The 20,999-nt window shown below is 37.1% G+C and overlaps 1 protein-coding gene across 1 annotated transcript in view; it reads right to left on the reverse strand.

Moving 5' to 3' along the window:
• Nucleotides 1-20,999, reverse strand: part of PHEX (phosphate regulating endopeptidase homolog X-linked) — a 173,351-nt gene that overhangs the window by 53,346 nt on the left and 99,006 nt on the right. Inside the window, exons 13-14 of the mRNA XM_006911611.2 lie at nucleotides 8,274-8,351; nucleotides 505-608 (exon numbers count right to left, since the gene is read on the reverse strand). Coding sequence (XP_006911673.1) covers nucleotides 505-608; nucleotides 8,274-8,351 — 182 coding nt within the window. The remainder of the gene's footprint in view (nucleotides 1-504; nucleotides 609-8,273; nucleotides 8,352-20,999) is intronic.

A 20,999-nucleotide genomic window follows, 5' to 3' on the forward strand; every position in this document is an offset into this window, starting at 1 on the left:
TAAATCATAACTACTACTGGAGGAAAATAATAGAGCTATCAGTTCTTTGACACTCATTACCTCAGCAAATAACCTCTGGTTACTTCATAATTATACAATTACTTCTACATTTGTAATCACACTTTATTTTAAAAACATTTGTTCTTTAAGATCTTCAAAAGTTTCTACCTGAGTGTGAAATTCTAGAGAAATCTGTTATATATATACATATAGATTTTTTTCATAACAAGATCTAGAAATGATTTGAACATCTACATTCTAATGAGCTTTCTTTTGATCCATGTTGATGCTAGGAGTGGGGGAGCCATAATGAGAATGAACAACTGTTTCATATAATATCAGAAATAAGAGTTTCCAAAACACAACACAGATTTTACCCAACCAAGATAACTGGTGAGCCAGATACTCTGACTTGAGGGGAATTAGAAAGTTTGATCTAAAGAGACTCTACTTACCACCAACATTTTCATCTACTTCACTTCATTATTTTTTTTTTTTACTCACTCTGTTTTTGGAACAGCTTTTCTCAGCCAGAAGAAATCAGACTGTGCTAAATACTTGCGAGTTTGCAGGACGTTGCCAAAGTAGTCAGATTCTGAAAACTTGATCTGAATAAAACAAACCACAACAATCGTTGTTCTAAGTGCAGGTAAAAAATGGCTCTTAAAAAAGACTTCAGCACACAAATAAGCGGTCAACAGAGAAGCTGCACTCCTCATAGCATCTCTCAGCCATCATCGGTCAACCCAGTATTCACAAAGCCATGAAATTTAATCTCAGTGATTTTCTTTTAAAATAAAAAGTTCAAAAATCAATATAGTCATTTCTGGATCACAGTTAGAAACAAGAGAAGTTACAGTAATTTACAATGTGTTTCATTTGCTTTATAACAGAAACATCTACTTTAACCCTTATAGAACATATTATCTTAGGTTTGAAATTTCTTGGCCCACATGAGTCCTTGATCTTTTCTTAAATGTGCATTTTATCTGTCACGTAGGTTCTTCTAATAACATTCAGTCTAGTAAGCCGCAATCTCATTTAACTTATAGATGATGATTCAGTCAAATGTTAAAATCCAGTTTACTGTAATCGGCCTTTGTTCATGAAGAAAAAAATTGAAAGCAATTCAGAGACTTATTTTCCAACCCAAGCACAATGGAGTCACAAGAATAATTTAATTATTAATAGAACTTATTAATCAACACTCAAAATACTCTGGTCACTAAAAAGTAATGAAATTACAGAGGCAATCATAGATTACAGCTTGCACGGGAAAACAAGAAGTTGATGTCTCACGACAATGTTGTCTATTAAAATAGGAAAACAGACATAATTGATTCTTGAGTCCTTTCCTTTTTTTGGAAAGAGAATGGCAAACCATTTCAATTTTGTGGGCACTTTATCTACAAAATTAGCAGTACTTAACCTAAATTTTATAAATAACATCTATGCAATACTAAAAACAATGGTTTGTAATACTTTCTAATGCTTTGGTTTTATAATATATGACTGTAGCAAATAAAATAAGATAAACATTTGAATAAACAAATAACCAAGAGTAATCAAATTCTTATTAGCTGTAATATTTTTGTAAATTTAATTTAAAAATTTTTAGTTTTGTAAAATTTTTTAATTTTTGTAAAATTTTAAAAGCAAAACTTAAAATATAGCAAGTGAATGCATATGAGACCCACAGGCATTACAGTACAGATATGAATGTATCTGTACACAACTTGATGATCACAGACTTGACAGTAGCCTATTTGTTGGCCAATGTCTGGCTCAGGTTTATCTCTTCTCTAACATATTGTGGGTACTCATTATGTCTGTAGAGTAACTTTTGTTAGTGATTCATCTTAATCTTTCCAGGGACCTGGCTGAAATATAAAGAAAGGAGTAAAATAACTAAAGGCACAGGGAGAAAGGCAGGAATGAAAGTAGCAATTTCTGGCATCCTTGGTGTTTTACTTGGCCAACAAGTAAAACAAGATATGACTTTAAATTGTCACTCAATCCTCTTACAGGAGTGGCTGATAAATGGTGGTATAGTCACACAATGAAAAACGATACAGCAGTTTAAACAAATAGTCTGTATGCGTGAACACGAAATAACCTCAAAAGCAATGCTGAGTAAATAAGACAAGTTGTATGGATGAGAGAATTTTAAGTTTTAGAACATGTAAAACAAAACAATACTATGTGTTGTTTATGGACATGTATCTATGTAGCAAAAGCATAAAGAAATGCATGAAAATGATAAACACTGAATTCAAAGTAGTGGTTATATCTAAGGAAGAAGGTAGATAAAGACGAAGGACATTAGGTCAAAGACAATTACACAGAGAATTTCCAATGTATTTGTTTTATTCATTTAAAATGTGTTTGCATGTATAAAGTTATATGGCAATATGTTTAATATTGGTTAAAGGTAGAGGTGTTCAAAATATGATTTTAATACTTTTCCAATGTTTGAGATGCTTTCTCATAAAAAAAATCTTACGACTGATTATATTTTAACACAGATGTTTATACTCAGCCTCAGAAATAGCGTAAGCTCCTTGGTTTAGGAAGCAACTTCGTCTAGCAATCCTAATGTATTCCTGGATTGTTTAGTTAAAAAAAAAAAAGTCTACTGTTCAATCCTTAGCCTTTTTCAGCTTTTGTTCCCAAGACAGCTCTGCCAGACCTTTCAGAATATGATTGTAACTGAAAATTCAGATATCTTCTTGGGTTCAGAACACTTTCCAGGAAATTCTCCCAAAGGAATTTCCTTCAAAAATATTAACTTTTTTTTTTTATCATATCAGTGGGGTCAGTTACTTTTAGAAGAGTTTGCTATTTATGAGATTTTCCTGTTCATCTGGAAAAAATAACTTGACATTCAAGTTGTTCTACAGATATCAAATGGAAAACTAAACAAAAATTTCCAAAGGAAGAAGAGTTCCACGTCTAAAACTACTTTAAATAAGTAAGATCCTACCGCAGCCACTGAAATAACCATGGGGAGGAAAACTCAGAGGTAAGTAATTACAATTTGCTAACAGCTTATTAATGTTTAGAAGAACAATTTAAACACTGTTTTATTAAACTGAGAATTTTTGCTATTTCTTAGCCTGGTTTAGTTGATCTATTCATTTATTTCATGGAAGTCACAGGTAATAGGGGACAAATGTTATCTTTTCCCGTGAGACAGGTTAAGTGTTTAAGGGTAGGGAGGGGCCAGCCACTGTATTCCCATGTGATAGGTGGAAACGGAGGTAGAGAGATTATGAAATTTATTAAAGCATTCAGTCAAAATCATTGGGCTCCTACTTCAGTGTTTTCATTGACCCTAATTTTAAAAAAAAAAGTGATTCAACAGAAAAAGCACAAGGAAGGAGGAGGGGACATTAAGGATTACAATGAAAGGAAAAGCAGTGATTAAATAAATCATGGTACAGTTTACTTAATATCATACAGCTGTTAAAATAATGGTAATGACAGCTACAGAAGACAAGGACAAAACAATATGTTAACTACAAAGGTCAGTATACAAAATTATATATAAACATCAATTACAGCTATACAAAAATAGACACAAAATAACACACTAAAAGTTTGTATTATTATGTTTGAATACCAATATTATGGGTGCTTTTTCATTCCTTTTCTCTAGTTCCCAAATTTTCCACCATGTGAAAATACTTTGATGATGTCAAATATTTCATTAAGCCCCTGAGTGAGAAAAAAACTATGAAACTCAGCAACCACTGGGAAAGTCCTGCTTGTTCTATATATAGCAACAAGAATGAATGCACATGAATATTTTAAAACCACTTGTAATCTTCAAAAAAATGTTTAAACTCTGCAAAGGACAATAATTGGCTCAAAAACCTCTTGTCTTGTCAGTTACTGGTGAAAATCCAGGTCAAGTTGATAATGATTTTCAATCAATTCCATCTCCTGACTTTTCAATTGAATGACCTTTGGAGAACTAATTAGAGCTTTCCTGTCATTTCCTAGGAATAGCTGTCCAGATCATAAAATTTAGGGGAATCTGCATTTCTCTTCTTGGAAATCCTATCCTGAATGGCAAACACCAAATGCCACAGACTGAACGGAAGAACAAAGCTATACCCCCTGCCAAACGTAAGGAACACATAATAAGGACAGAACAAGGAAGCGTGCTCAGCTTCTCCATAGAATCAGTAAGTACGTGCTGATAAATCATTACATAGGTCAAATAAGAAGTTAGATTCTAGGATATTTTTTGTTTATGTTAAATCCATTTAAAGATATTCACAGATATATCCAAATGCGTACATGAAAGATTTTATATTAGGCACCCAAACAATTTGCTGAATACTTGATGGATCCAGATTTTATATTTACGTTTTCTCTTATTTAAATAGCAAAGTGATATGCAAGATTGTTGTGTTTAGATGGCTTTGCCCATAAGTAGTATGTGTATGTGTGTGTGTGTACATACATACAGAAGTGATGTTCAAAATGTTTAACCACCTACGTATGTGGTACACTGTGGAAGATGCAGTTCCCACAGCAGCCACATAAGAGTGACTCTGAAGTAGCAGTCGTTAGCACACTAGCCAGGAACCAGATGGAAATAGATGCCCTGTCACCACCACCAGAGGTAAAGGAAAGTCTTGGTCTGCTCCAGCCGCTGAAGCACTCTAGATGAAGGCCAGTGTGTGGGAGTCAGAGAGGGCTGGATGGAAGGCTGGCAGACAACTCCCTCCAGCGCCTATCCTTGGTTCTCTGAGGCCATGGTAGTCAGAGATCACTTGGGAGAGCAGAGGGCAAGGTTTATTTTGACTTTTTACCAAATAGTACAGAATTATTTCAATATTTTAATAACCTGTCTTTGTGGAACATTCCACCTAAATATCACCTCACTCTTGCATAGTGACAGTAGCACTCTCTGTCATTTATAATGCGTGCGCACACACACACACACACACACACACACACGAGTGCTCCATTGGCCAGAGCAGACCAAGACCCACTCCAGAGGATATTTTAATATCTATATCTCTCTATATGCATATTTATATGTTTACATATGTGTGTATCACTCACCAGAACCATTGACCTTCTCTGAAAAGTTATCCATATCTAATTTTTGTGAGTAAATGGAGGTCAGCTGTGAATCTGACTTTAGTCTCTACTGCAATTCTCCACTGGCTTTTACAAGAATGAGTAAAATGCCTAAGGTGCCTATTATTTATCCGTCGTCTCTCAGAAACATGTCCACCCTTTTAGTCCTTTCTACAATGCAGGGGCAGGGAATCTGAAAACTCTGTTTCCCAGGCTCCACTGCCAGTTGGCTTCCTGCCAATAGGAGGCATTAGGGGAAATGAGCAGGAGGCAGGAGGGGAAAGGATGCTGTGTTTGGTCTCTTTCATTCTCCCCTCTTTCTTCTTCTGACAATGACCCTGGAAGCTCTGAAGTGGCAGTTTCTCCTCTGCTCTCCTAAGTGATGATACTATCATCACCTCCTCCCTTTTGTGCCCCTAGACACAGGGGTGGGAGCTGCTTCCTGAAGTTATTAATCTCTGGTTTACCTCACCTTCCTGATTTCTGCCTTCCAACCTATTTCCTGTATTAAATCTCCTGGCTCTGAAATACCTAGTGTGGTTTTGGCTTTCCCAGCTGATACAGCAATCTTTACAAAATTGCTATCAACTCATTCTTGAGTCTATTTCCATCAAGGATCAGTGAAGGAACACTGCATAAGGCTAATCTGAAAATGGACTAAAGTCTACCTTTTGAGGCTAACTAGCAAGCTTTCCTACCTGCTACTGGGGGTTCACATAAAGGGCATTTCCTTTCTTCTTGCTCTTTTCAAAGACTACAGAAAGACTGTTGTTCAGAAACACTTTGCTGGGTATCTCAGTTTACCTTGTCATCTTCAGAGGGGAACACATTTTTTTTCTCTAATTCTTTACATTTGCTTCTTGGTGCTTTTCCATCTGCTCTTATCTCTGCATGGGCCCAACTTCAGTTTTCAACCTTTCTGCTTGACCTTCGTCTCATCCATTACCTAATCTCTATCCTCTTTCCTTTTGTGTTAGTACGTGATGAATCATATCTTCACTTGTGTCAAATAAAGCAAGCTGTTTTTCATTTGTAAAAGCCTCTCATGCTCAGAGCTTAAATAACCAGAAATTTCTGGTAGGCACTACAGTAGTCCTTATCTACATGTTTCTACATAAACTGAAAACAGTCCTATTGTGTACCTGCAATACTTTAGTCCTTTTGCTATTAACCTCAGTGACATTACTACTATCACATCAAGCATCCTTTACCTAGTTTCAAGTTGGGTTTTATTCATTTTCTCTATCAGTTTCTGAACACAAATGTATTTTTATTTCATGTATTTGAATTTTTTTTCACCGTCTGTTTTTTAAACTGTTAGAAACTCTTGGGTGTAATTGTGTCTGCTCTGGCAATGAGTCATGAAAGCCATTTCTTCACAAAAGTGCTTAAAAATCTTGGTGTCTAATGGCTTCAGTTCAAGCCCTAGAGAAACGAGGAAACATACCCAACATTGCATCCTATTTGACATCTGGTTTCTTTTCACAAAAGGTACTGCATTCAGTCAGTCCTTAAATTCGGTATGAAATCCAGGTTCTCCTGCTAAGGTACCTTGCACCCTAGTGATGTTCTTCTTAGCACTAACAGTTCTCACACTGATCCACAAAGGAAGAGCTACTATTTACAGAGAGGCTATTTATGTGTCAGACATTATGCTAGGTGCTTTTTCATTTTATATAATCTCATTTGATCATCCCAACAATACTAAGACTTGCTTATTATCTCCAGTATCCAGATAACCAAAGGGAAGCTAACTGATGTTATGTAACCTGCACAAAACCAAACAACTAGTAAGTGGAAGAGGCAGAATCACTCCAAAGCCTGTGCTGTCAACCACTTGACAATACGACCTCCCCTCTTCTCTTCTCCCTTCCAACCAGCTCTGGGAAAGCAGCTCCCACCAATTCTTCAAACCCACTCCTCTGTCCCTCCAGCACAGCTGCCTGACAAGGACCCTGCAAAACTCCTTCTCAGAATGCAGGCAGAGCTTCCTGGGCCCAGATTTCAGTCCTGGCTCTGACACTCTGTGGGGCGCTGAAGAAATCACTTAACTTCACTGAGTCTCTATGCCTTTTTCTGTAAAATGGGCCTAAATGCCATCTACTTCACAAAATCACTGTGGGACTTAAAAGATAACGTACATGAATGTGTCAAGTGCATCAGTACTTTTAATTATCATGACAATAGTGAAACTTTTCAGCATCAAAACAATGTATAAGATGGGCTGTGTGAGCTTTGAGATACTGTGAAGCTTAATTATTTTATTCCACAGCAACTGGATCAATACTTTGGAAGGCCATGTCTTGGTGCCAAATGGAGAAACTTTCTACTTAAAGCTTTCTTTCACTTTTGAACAACCTTACAAAATTCTGATACCCATCTACAAAGCCAGGATTGCTTTCAGATATGCGACGTGTCAAACCACAATTTCAGGAAAGAGATATAACTTAAAACCATAGTTATTTAAAGAATTCCAAAAAACTACTTTTCCAACAAAATCTAGTGAATGGTAAAAACAGGGGTTTTGTGAGGAATCAAAGTTCTTTACCAGAACTATTTGTAGGAAATAAAATAACAGTGGGTGTGATTAGAAAGGCCTGTAATGAATATATCCACTGGAAAATATATGTCCCAAAATACTGAAATAAAAAAGAATTATTACTATTCCTTCATCAGTAACTTACTGCAAATATACAGTCCAACTCACAATAAATTATAGTCATATGTATATGCACTTAATTTGCAAAAACACTCATAAAGTTTAATGAAGTTAACTCCCAGTAGGCAGATTTATTACTAGTCATTTAATATGAATGAAACACATAAAGATTGCTTAACAAACATTAGGCATCCGCCACTAGAACACGTCCACTAATTGTAAAATACTTGAATTGCTCAGTTCTTTTCTTTATGATCGAATTAGGCCGAGTCCAAGTCCATTTACTTTAAGGTACCTACTCAGTTATACATTTTTTCTGCCACTTTCTTTATTTTGAATCTGCTCTAAATCTTATGATAAGCTTGGCATATTGAGGCTAATATCTAGCCAAGAAATGAATCAAAAGTTGGTGCTTTCTGGCACCACCAGGTTTAATTGCTTGGACTTGGGTTAGTTGAAAGGCATGAGGCCAGTAAAACTTGCCAGAAAAAAAAAATACAGTAAATTTAGCACTTACTGCCTTGAGGTCTTCATTAACATGAGTATCATTCATTATAAACTCAGGATAGCCAACTTTTGCCAAAACAGCTCTTGCCTATAAAAAGGAAAAAGAAAATGATGTCAGAGTTTCAGCATTTAAATCATTAATAATCACAGGATATAAGAATGCAACCTTCATCTGAAAACTCCATTTACTGAATGCAATCCACTGTGAAGGGCAAAAAAAATTTTAGTTCCCTCCACTCAAATACTAAAAACATAGTGAATGTAGCAAAGAACTATATAGTATAATATAAATAAAATACAAGTTTTAGTAGAAATAAATGATATTGTTATCAAAGTCCAAAGCAGAGACTATTTACTCATGGGTGAATGCTTAATGGCGGTTGGAGGCAAACTGAGTCTTTGAGAATGGTTAGGATTTCAAAACGCTGGGCTGAGCAGAAGGACACTCCAGGAAAAGAAACAGAAGGGGCAAAGACAGGGAAATGGAAACAAAGGGCATCTTGGAGAGATGGAGTAGCTGATGTAATTGTACTAGAAAGCACGAGTGGTGGGGAACAGAAAAAAGTGCAGAAAAAATGGCTTGGGCCAGATCACAGGGTTTCCCAAATACCATGCTAAAGAGTCTAGATTTAATTTTACAATTAGAGAGAAGTAAATACATTTAGCAGGAGTAAAATTAGATGAGTCACCCTTCAGCAACATTATCTGTACAACATGAATGATGGCCAGGATGCCAGAAAGATTGGAGACAAGGGGTCCAGACTAAGAGGCATCATAACTATCCTTTTGATAGTCATACTAACCATTCTCTGTGTTTTGAAGCATATAGGGAACAGATAAAGGAAAAATCAACTTTGGTGCATACAAGGAGCCTCCAGAGCAGGGACAGGCCAACTACCGGCCCTAGGCCATATCTAGTACCTTCTTTCCCCTCATTTTCTATTTTTATGAAGTTTTATTGGAATACTGTTGTGCCCACTCATTTACCTGTAATATATATGGCTGCTTTTGCACTACAACAGTGCTGTTGACTAGCTGGGACAGAAACCCTGTGGCCCACAAAGCATCAAATACTTACTACCTGGTCCTTTATAGAAAAGGTTCCCCAACCTTTGCTCTAGGGAAACTTTACAGTTCCACGCAAAAATTTGTCTCTCTCTTCTTCCCAGATTCTGAGTTTCACAGAAACAAAAGAGCGGCTTGCTCAAAGAGTAAGTACATTGGTGGGGTTCTGCCCAGATCCCCTGGGATCACTTTTATCACTTCTATTCATCCCTCCCAAGCTTCTATGTCCTTTTTATTTTCTAATGGCCAGCACCTGAGACTCTTTGAAGACCTCTGGGAGTTTATCTGCCTTTGGCCCCCACTTCCATCCCAGCAGCCCTCAGCTAATGACTGACTATAGCAGGAGAATGAAAGCCCAGCTCCTGTGCTGCAATTAAGAGCAAACCATGAGGTATAATTTGCACTCCAGAGTTCCCCGCACGATCAGGCTGTCTGAGACACCCTGAAATTGCATCCTTGCCTGTCTCTCACCCTTCCCTGTCTGGCTTCCTCCATTCCCTTGCTGGTTGCTCTCGGGAGCACTTGCTGAATAAATCATAAATCACTTGCACACGAACCCTAATCTTCAGCTTTGCCTCCAGAAGACCCAACATAAGACACCAGGCAACCCAAACACATTGGTTTTATTCCAGCAAAGCAAAACCAATGACCTTTGCACACTGCTCTTGGTAACGAGTTTTTTTTTTCCTTTAGTTCCTTTCAATTTTCCTCGCTCAAGAAATAAATAGAATAAGATAGTACATTTTCCTTATCTTCTTTGAGATAATTCAAATATTAACTATCAGCAGAAACCTGAAACTCAAGACTCAGAGAGGATTTTACAAGTGCCGTAGGACACAGTCATAATGAGTTTTGCTGTTCCAGTGACTCAAATATAGCATAAATCAAATTCAGCCTTCAAAACCCCTTGAGTTACACTGAAAGCCTGATGTGACCCAGATACCAGATAACTAGAAGTTACAACTCTCCCCTCAACACCAAACAATACGTCATATGTCTACAGGTTACCTTGTTCCAAGATTGTTTTATTATTTTCTTCACTGTATTTAATACCTCACTGTATTTTATCAGCTCACCACAAGTCACATGGATGACTACAGCAAATAAAGAGCTTCAGATAGTTCCTCCAAAAATAAAGAACTATATAAGTTGAGTCATCCACAATTGTTTTCTGAACACTGGTCTTTCTGAAGCATGCTGGTGAATTATGCATTATTTTTTCAAACCTCATGCTCTGGGACCCCCACTGCACTATGGAGCTTCACAGAATATATTACCTTCTGCACTGTATATGCAGGTCATTGAATCCTTTTTAATTATTTAGTCAGAAACGCCATGACTTGAAACGGGCCAGAACAGCAATACAAAGAATCTCTATCCACCTCCCAAGGACACATAGATAAAGGTGATAATACCGGTAGCAACATTGCCAATATCTTAATAGAAGGCTCTTCTTCCCAAAATGTGCTGTGTACATATGCCTTTAGTCAAACTCAAATGCTCCTTCTGCCAGTTAGTTGTCAATTCCATATCATCCCACCCAACCCCATTCTCCATTCTTCCCTGAGAAGCTTCAGAACTACATCTCCCAAAATCCCATGAAGCATGGCTTCAGGTTAGACTCTGCCAAAGAGAAGCACTCATGGGAGATTCGAAAGGTAGAAGAGAAGGAGATGCTATTTATTCATTTGCTGTTGGTAGCCATGGGCAGACACAGGGCATCCGTAGTCAGCAGATACAGCCTTTGCCAGCAGCTTCCAGGCATTCTCCTAAGAAGACCCCTTTTGTGTGAGGGCAGCAGAGATCATTGGCAGACTCTGCCCTTCATTCCTCAGCCCTCCCAATGGTTACATAAGCCTCCAATTCCCCATATTGCGTATCTTCCTGATTGATGTACTTAAAAGTTCATCCTTTTTCCTGAATAAACTCTAACTGATATAACCTTTCATGGAAATAGTAATCACATCACTTTCTAACTTTTTCAAAATGGGAGGAATGAAGCACCAACAGTTTGATGGCAGCTTGTTGAAGGGTAAAGTATTAGTGAGGCAGCCTGAAATCAACTACCCCATGGGCTACATGGGCAAGAAGGAAAGGCAAGTCCTACTGCAAATACTGAGAGAATGGTGGTATAAATACACAAGAGACTGCATATTATGTCCAGCAAAAACAAACAAACAAACAAAAAAAAAATCACATATCCTACACTCCTTGCGGCTCATCAAAAACTCTAGAGTTTTCCTTAAACAAACCTGTGGAAAGGGGCTGCACATGACGACCACCTATTGTCTACCCAATATCCATTCTACTTTCATTCTCCTACTATCAGACCCCAATTCTGCTCAGGGTGACAAAAAATAGCTGCATCCTCTAGCTTCTTTTGTAACTAGAGTTGGCTGTGGGATAAGATTCTGGCCAATGACATATAACGAAGTCCTAGTTCCACTTCCAAAAATTCATTTTAAAAGAGGAGAGACTCGCCTGGCACATACCTTCTGCCTTTAGACCAGAGTTTCTCAACCTTAGCACTATTGACATTTTGGGCCAGATAATTCTGTTGTGGGAGCTGTCCTAAAGGATATTTAGCAGTATCTCTGACTTCTATACACTAGATGGCCAATAGTAACAAACCCCCCACACCAAGTTGTGACAATCAAAAATGTCTCCAGATATTGCCAAATGTCCCTTAGGGACAAAATCACACCTGAGTGAGAACCACTGCTTTAGCCTTTCCTCTTATTCTTTCTTGTAATGCTGATGCAATGCCAGGGGTAGAACAGCCATCTTGTAACCACAAGGCAACAAACTTGAGGAAGAAATCAAACAACTAAAGATGTCTGAATGAAGAGCTGATGGCATCTGGATCCCACTCGATCAGGCCTGAACTGCCTCCTTCTCCCATCTATGACATGAGGAAAATAAAACCCTTATCTGTTTGAGGTACTATTATGTCATGTTTTCCATTAGCTGTAGCTGAATATAATCCTAACACACTCTCCTTTTCACCAAATATAGTTTGAAGAAAAAAATAGTACCTACTTCACAGGGTTGTCTGCAAGGATTCAGAATGACATGGCATGTAAAGTTTTTTTTGTTTTTTTTTTTTTACCTTAGTCCAGAGTACATGATGAATAAATGTTGATTGTATACGACACTGAGGAAGTAGAAACATGACTTCTTCAATGATTTAAAGTAACTGTTTTGTGCCTGTTTGGAGAGTCTTTCAGGGAAGCTCAGGTCAGATCAAGACCTTAATCAAATACCTGAACTCCTCTGTGGAATAGTATCACTCTCTTTGGTCACAGGAAGTTTCAAGGGGTCACACAAAATGGTGAGAAAGAAAGGCTGTTGAAGCAACCTTGTGATCAATGGGGAGAAGAGATGTGCCCACGAGATTCTTGGAACATGGTGGAAGATTTTTGGAGCAAAGCCAGACTCTAAGCATGAGCCAGGAGAACCTAAGCCAGTCACACTCCCAAAAAAGCCTTAGGACTCTCTTGAGGGCCACTGTTTGCACACTGCAGAAAATGGACAAAAGAAACACTATCAAAGCTAATTATAGAAAAGAACAAAAAAAAAAGGTTGCCTTTAGTATTTGACATTTTGATTTCGGCCTTCATCTCCTTGCTTTTTCCTGCATCTATACCTCCCCAGTAGGCCTTGGGTGTTCACACACTGTGCTCCAAAGTCATCTCCCCCTTCACGCCCCACCCATTAAAACTGTCATTCATGCAAAGCAGCTTATCCATTTGCTGTCACTGGGGCCTCAAACTAATTTAAAATAAAATGTGAATGACTAATAGCAATCTAATGTATTACCCCTAAAGAAATATCTGCATTTAAAAGAGTAGTTCATCAACCGAAGGAACAAATCCAATTATAAGAGAGGTTTCTGTAGCTGAGAGATCATTCTTTCTGATACTACTCAAATTATGCCAAAGGCCTATTACATATAATCAACCATTGTGTTCCCTACATAAAACACAGTGACAGGTGCATAGCAAGTAATCAGTGCTCAATAAATAATGACTCGTATAATGATTTAGTGGATAAACTCACTCTGATCAATGTCAACAACTGTACCAGAAAATATGAAAGGTTATAGGCTAACATATGACCAAGAACATCATTCAATGCTGCTTACATGACAGCACATTTCCATATTAACTGATCTTACCATAGGAGAAAAAAAATGGAAGGAAAATGAGAGACTTTATGAGAACCTAGGGAACTTCCTTTAAAATGGAGCAATGTTTAAAATCTACTGAAACTGAGTCTTTTTTTATTAAAAATTATTGGGGTGACATTGATCAACAAAATCCAATAAGTTTCAAGTGTACAATTCAACAGAAAGTCATATGAATATTGCTTTGTGTGTTCAATATCCATAGTTAGATTTCTTTCTGGCACCATATATTTAACCTTTTTTACCCCATCTACATCCCCCAACCCCGCCGCTTCCCTCTGGTAACCACTAGCCTACTGTCCATGTCCATGAGTCTCTGTTTGTTTGTCATATTGTTTGTTGCTTTTAGATTTATATCCCATATATGAGTGATATGTGGTTCTCAGCATTTTTCCGTCTGGCTTATTTCGCTTAGCATGAGTATCTCGAGGTCCATCCATTTGTCACAAATGGGAGTATTTCATTTCTTCTTATGGCTGAGTAATATTCCATTGTATATATGTACCACAGCTTCTTTATCCAGTCATCTATCGTAGGACACTTCGGTTGTTTCCACATCCCAGCCACTGTGAATAATGCTGCTATGAACATCAGGGTGCATTTTTGCAGATAAATGTTTTCAGGTTTTTCGGGTTAAATACCCAGAAGAGGGATTGTTGGATCATATGGTAATTCAATTCTTAGTTTTTAAGGAACCTCCATAATGTTTTCCATAGTGACTGTAACAATTTGCTGTCCCACCAGCAGGGTATGAAGGTTCTTTTTTCTCCACATCCTCTCCAACACTTATTACTTGTCCCACTGATGATAGCCATTCTAACAGGTGTGAGGTGGTATTTCATTGTGGGTTCTTTTTTTAGTCTTTTTTTTTTTTTTTCAGCTGTACATTTTAACAGTAAGGTATATGTATATTTACACTGAGTGTTCACCTCCCATAGTTAGATTTCTTTCTGTCACCACATATTTGACCCCCTTTATCCCATCTACCTCTCCCCTCCTCCCACTTCCCTACTCACTGGTAACCACTAGTCCATGAACATGAGTCTCTGTTTGTTTGTCCTGTTCATTTGTTGCTTTTAGGTTTATATCCCACACATATAAATAATATCATGTGATTTTCAACTTTTTCTGTCTGGCTTATTTCGCTTAGCATGATTATCTTGAGATCCATCCATGTTGTCACAAATGACAGTATTTCATCTCTTATTATAGCTGAGTAATATTCCATTGTGTATATGTACCACAGCTTCTTTAGCCAATCATCTTTCGTAGGACACTTCGGTTGCTTCCATGTCCTGGCCACCATGAATAATGCTACTATGAACATCAGTATGCAAATATGTTTTCATTATGGTATTGATCTGCATTTCCCTAATAGCTAGTGAAATCGAGCATCTTTTCATATGTCTGTCGGCCATTTGTATGTCTTCTTAAGAGAAGTGTCTGTTTAGGTCCTCTGCCCATTTTTTAATTGGATTGTTTTGTTATTGTTATTGTTGTTGTTGTTATTGAGTTGTATGAATTCTTTCTATATTTTGGATATTAGGCCCTTATGGGAGGTGTTGTTTGCAAATATATTCTCCCATTCAGATGGTTGCCTCTTTGCCTTGTTGACAGTTTCTTTTGCTGTGCAGAACCTTTTTAGTTTGATATAGTTCCATTCATTTATTTTTCCTTTTACTTCCCTTGCCTTTGAGGTCAAATTCATAAATTTCTATGTCCAAAGTCTATGAATTTAGTACCTATGTTTTCTTCTATGCATTTTATTGGTTTGGGTCTTATATTCAGGTCCTAGATCCATTTGGAGTTAATTTTGCTGTCTGGTGATAAACAACAGTCTAGTTTCATTCTTTTGTAGGTGGCCTCCCAGTTTTCCCAGCACCAATTATTGAGGAGACTTTCCTTTCTCCACTGTGTGCTTTTGGCTCCTTTGTCAAAAATTATTTGCCCATATAAACGGGGATTTACTTCTGGGCTCTCGATTCTGTTCCACTGGTCCATGTGTCTGTTTTTCTGCCAATACCATGCCGTTTTGATTACTGTCACATTGTAGTATAATTTGAAGCTAGGCAGAGTGATACCTGCAGCCTTATTCTTTTTTCCCATGGAACTGAGTCTTGATGACAAAACTATATTTTTTAGTATAAGCTATTTCAATCAATTAACAAATACTGAGAATTCACTCTAGGCTCAGGACACTCTTCGGTGTTAAAGAAACATAAAAATATATAAATGACCCATGGCCTCACTGTATTTGTATAAAGAAACTGAGGAAAAACATTCTATGACAACTTGCCGTTGTTGTGACTACAAAGTATCAGCAGTACCTTAATTTTCTGAACCTCTCTGGTCCTCAGTTTCCTCATCTGTAAAATGTAGATAAGTTTACTTATAATACCAATGCAGAAAAATAGAGAGGTGAAAGAAATATTTGGATAATAAAGGGATTGGGAAAGGAGCAGTTGGATCAGGGGTGAGCAAACTTTTTTTGTAAAGGGCCAGAGAGTAAATAATCTTGGTTTTGTAGGCAATATGGTCTCTATCGCAACTGCTCTGCTATTGTACCTGGGAAAGTAGCTGTAGATGACATGGAAATGAGTGAATGAGTGGCTGTGGCTGTGTTCCAATAAAACTTTATTTATCAACACTAAAATTTAAAACTCATACAACTTTTATGTATGACATATTTCTTTTGATTGATTTAAACCACTTAAAAATGTAAAATCCATTCTTATCTTATGGGACATACAAAAACAGGCAGCATGGTGACGGTGGCCTGAAAGCCATACTTTGTTGGGCTGACAAAGATAATTTAATGAGGGCAAATTGTTCATGGAGTTGCCTCAATTGGTAGCACAGGGCCTAGTATACAGTAAGTGCTCAACAATGTCTACCAAACTGAAGCATGATGAATGGTGTGGAGTGTGTGTGTGTACACTCACATGCACGTGAATATACATGTGTGGCTTAGCTAGTTTTTGCTTTGTCTGCTATTACCAACATGTACATGCAACAAATCTTAATTGCTTGAGAGTTTATTGCTTGCCCTAAAGTCTTAAGGCTAGAGGTTTAAAAATCACAATTAATTTCTGTGGAGACAACAGAGTTCATAAAGTGAAGATTATTACTTTGATAAAGAGAATAACTATCAAAAATGAACTCAGAAAAACAAGGAACATTGAAAATTTAAAACAGAACATGATTTAAACTCTCAAGTCACCTCTCCCTCCCAGAATTTTCCAAAAGGTACAGTGCGACTTGATAGTGCTGGGGGAAAGAACAGAACCAAATATAATCCTGCTTTATTTAGCTGTGAGCTCTTAAACAGCATATAATTTTTATACAGATGACCAAACTGATTTAAAGACTGGTTAGATTGACTGCTTTACTCCTGAATTTTCAAAGCCACTTAGTATTAAGCTGATTGGCAAAAGCAAGACAGAAAGCTCATTTGTTTTAATCCCCACTGACTTGGCTATTTAGGAGAGTCAGGTAAATTCTCAAATGTCTTGCATGTATTACATCAAAGGGATTGCTTTAATCACTTAATTAAACAGCTTTGTATTTCCTCTACATAGTTAAGTCTCAGCATATTTTTTCTTTTTTATTAATTTCATCAACATAAGAAAAAAGAATGGAACAACGGATGATCAACTGCCCTTTAAAAAACAATTTATAGTACAACTTTCTTAAGCTTGCAATGGCTTCGAAAGCTTCGGTCAGGCTTGACCACACCAAGGCCTCATTTCCCCTGATGAGTTCTGTAATAACTAGTAAACATCAATCAAAATTGTGAGCTTTAAGCAACTGGAAGTTTAGGAGACTGCACATAAATTACACTATCTTTCAAAACAATGGCAGTTTCCATAATGCCAAACAAATGATTGGCTGAAGATATTATCCTAGGCAGAGCTAATGGTACTGATGAAAATTAGCCTGGGGAACAGGCTTTAATATCCTTTGGGGCTATCTGGATCCCACAAATAATAACAATGCAGTTATCTAACAAATCAAATTTTATCTTCCCGATAAGAATGGCACTGATTTATTATGAGTCTTCAAAAACTTTAATTCTGAAAATTGCTTTTGGGTGTGGTTCACATAGCACTATGCTATGGTGGAGATTAGATAAGCATCCCCATGAATCCTAGGGCTTTACAAGTGCAAGTCACAGTTCTGATTTTACAAAAGAAGATATGAATGCTCAGATTTCAGGTCTCCCATCCTTAACCCTGCTTGAGTAACATCCCAGGACAGCAGACAATCCCCATTTTTCTCTGATATAAATGACATACTAGGAAGGCATGTTTCAAATTATAAACCAGCTCCATCCATCCATCCATCCTTTCTCTTGAAAACACCAATTCCACGAATCCTGGAGGTGGGCAGTTTTTCCAGTTTGAAAAAGGAAACTACTCACACTCGGGTTAATCATAATTGAGCCACAACGGCACTAAACATTTCCCTGGTGTTTTTGTGATGGTCCCCTCACTTAGGTGAGCACCACATCCAAGAGTTAAAGAAAGACACCAACATTTGGGTTTTCTTAGTAAACAGATGGAGGAGGGAGTAGCAATAGAGTTAAGAACCCAAAACCATCCTATGAATAATCCATAAAACAACACATCCCCATGAGGCAAGAGCAATATTATCTTAAAAAAAGAGACAATTCTCATGTATTTCCTTTAAAACTGAATAGGAAAATGGCCAGGTCATATTTTTTAATTTCATTTTCTTATTAGTTTCAAGTATACAGTACATTGGTTAGACATTTATATAGTTTATGAAATGATCCCCCTGATTGCTCTCTTCTCTGGCTCTACACCTAGCCATTACATTACTACTGACTGCATTCCCTATGCTGTGCTCCCCATCCCTTTGACCATCAACTACTAATTCGTACTTCTTTAATTCTTCACCCCTTTCTTCCAGTATCCATACTCCCTTCTCCCCTGGCCATCACCAGATTGTCCTCTATATTTGTGAGTCTGTTTTTGATTAGTTTTTTCTTTTTGTTCCTTAGATTCCACATATCAGTGAAACTATATGGCATTTATATTTCTCTGTCTAACTTACTTCACTCAGCATAATAACCTCTAGGTCCATACATGTCATTGCAAATAGTAGGCTGAGCCTACTATTTTTTTATGGCTGAGCAACATTCCATTGTATATATGAACGATAATTTCTTTATCCAATCATCTGTGTTGATGAGCATTTAGGTTGCTTCCATATCAGATCATAGAAATTTTTTGAAAATCAATGTCTTTTTTTACTTTCATTTATATGCAGTAAATTGCTCACAAAGTTTTTGCAAATAGAACTGCTAGACCTGCTCAAATGAGTATCCTAAGCCTCAATTAGCTAAACCCATTTGTCGAGACATAGCTTAGATAAAAGCCCAAGAGCCAGAATAATCCTATATTATAGTTAGGCTTTTATATGGACCAAAGGAAATAATATGTTTCTCTGTCCTACACAGAGGGCTCTACCATTGGAGCTCTACCATCAGGGCTCAGTAAACTATTTTTGTAAATAAAGTTTTACTGGAACATAGTGAAGGGGTCCAAAATATGCCACTGTGGCATAAGCATTATTTTGACCTGAAAGCATTTGAGAATCAACAAATGCAGGAAGAGGCTTTCTCTGTACTCTCTTTATCTGCCTGAAAGCAGAGCCTTCCAAAAGAATTCCACAGTCATGAGTCCCACTTACGGGAGGTTTCTCGCACTAGGAGGAAACGAAAGAATGACTCCTATCATCAGAGAAGTTGGTGCCAGAATGAGAAATTGTATAAACAGACCTTACAGAAACAAACTTTACCTTCTGTTAGTTTCCCCCATATATCTCTCAGTCATTTCCACCATTTATTGTCCCTTGAAATCCTAACTCTCCCCCTTAAGATGGTATATAAGGCCCAGATTCTCACTGCTTCTTTGAGCTACATTTTCTGAGCTCCTTCCTTCTCAAGGGAATAAACTTTGTCTTTTCTCTTGCTAATCTGTCTTGTCAGTTTAATTCACAGGCCCCCAAACACTGAACCTAAAATAGTGGAGGAAAAGTTCCTCCTCTCCAACAATAGCCATGATTATTTATGTATTATCTATGTATTATCTATGGCCACTTTCATGCTACAGCCACAGAGCTGAGTGGGTGCAATAGAGACCATAGGGCCTGCAAAGCCTAAAATATTTACTATTTGATTCTTTGCAGAAAAAGCTTGCCAATACCTTTTCCACATAAGGTTTCCAAATTTTTCTAAACTAATAATAAAAATAGCAAGGAAAAACTAAGGAACAAAGGTTAATTATTTTTTGAGGTATAATTGACATATAACATTATATTAGTTTCAGGTATGCAACATAATGATTCAAAATTTGTATATGCTGCTAAATGATCATCACAATAAGTCTCGCTACCATCTGTCACCATACAAAATTACAAATTTCTTGTGATAAGAAAGTTTAAGATTTACTCTCTTAGCAACTTTTAAATATGCAATATAATATTTTTGGCTAATAGTCACCATGTTGTATGTTACATTACGACCCCATGACTTATTTATTTAATAAATAGAAGTTTGTACCTCTTGATCCCCTTTACTTATTTTGTCCACCTCCCAACCCCCATCCCATCTGGCAACCAACAATCTGTTCTCTGTAACTATGAGTTTTGCTTGTTCATTTGTTTTGTTTTTCTGATTCCACATATAAATGAAATCGTATGGTATTAGTCTTTGTCTGATTTATTTCACTTAGCATAATACCCTCAACATCCATCCATGTTGTCACGAATGGCAAGAGTTCATTCTTTTTTATGGCTGAGTAGTATTCCATTGTGTGTGTGCATGCACACACACGCACATACACATCTTCTTTATCCATTCATCCATAGATGGACACTTAAGTTGCTTCCATGTCTTGGCTATAGTAAAATATGCTGCAGTGAACATGGGGATGCATATATCTTTTCAAATTAGTGTTTTCATTTTCTTGAGATAAATACCCCAAAACAGAATTGCTGAATCATATGGTAGTTCTATTTTTAATTTTTTGAGGAACCTCCATACTGTTTTCCATAGTAGTTGCTCCATTTACATTCCCACCAACAGTGCACCAGGGTTACCTTTCCTCCACATCCTCGCAACTCATTACTTCCTGTCTTTTTGATAACAGTCATTGTAAAAGGTATGAGGTGATATCTCATTGTGGTTTTGATTTGCATTTCTCTGATGATTAGTGATGTTGAGCATCTTTTCGTGTACCTATTGGCCATCTGTATATCTTCTTTGGAAAAATATTAATTCAGATCTTCTGCCCCCTTTTTAATTAAATTATTTGTTTTTTTTTTGCTATGGAATCACATGAATTCTTTATATATTTTGAATATTAACCCCTAAAAGGTTAATCTTTTGAACAGCTTCATCAAGACTTAAACATGTAATTAAACTTGTAATAATGCTTCAAGTTTTGTTAATCAGAAATG

This window comes from Pteropus alecto, unplaced genomic scaffold (assembly GCF_000325575.1).
Source record: "Pteropus alecto unplaced genomic scaffold, ASM32557v1 scaffold23, whole genome shotgun sequence".
Classification (NCBI taxonomy): Eukaryota; Metazoa; Chordata; class Mammalia; order Chiroptera; family Pteropodidae; genus Pteropus; species Pteropus alecto.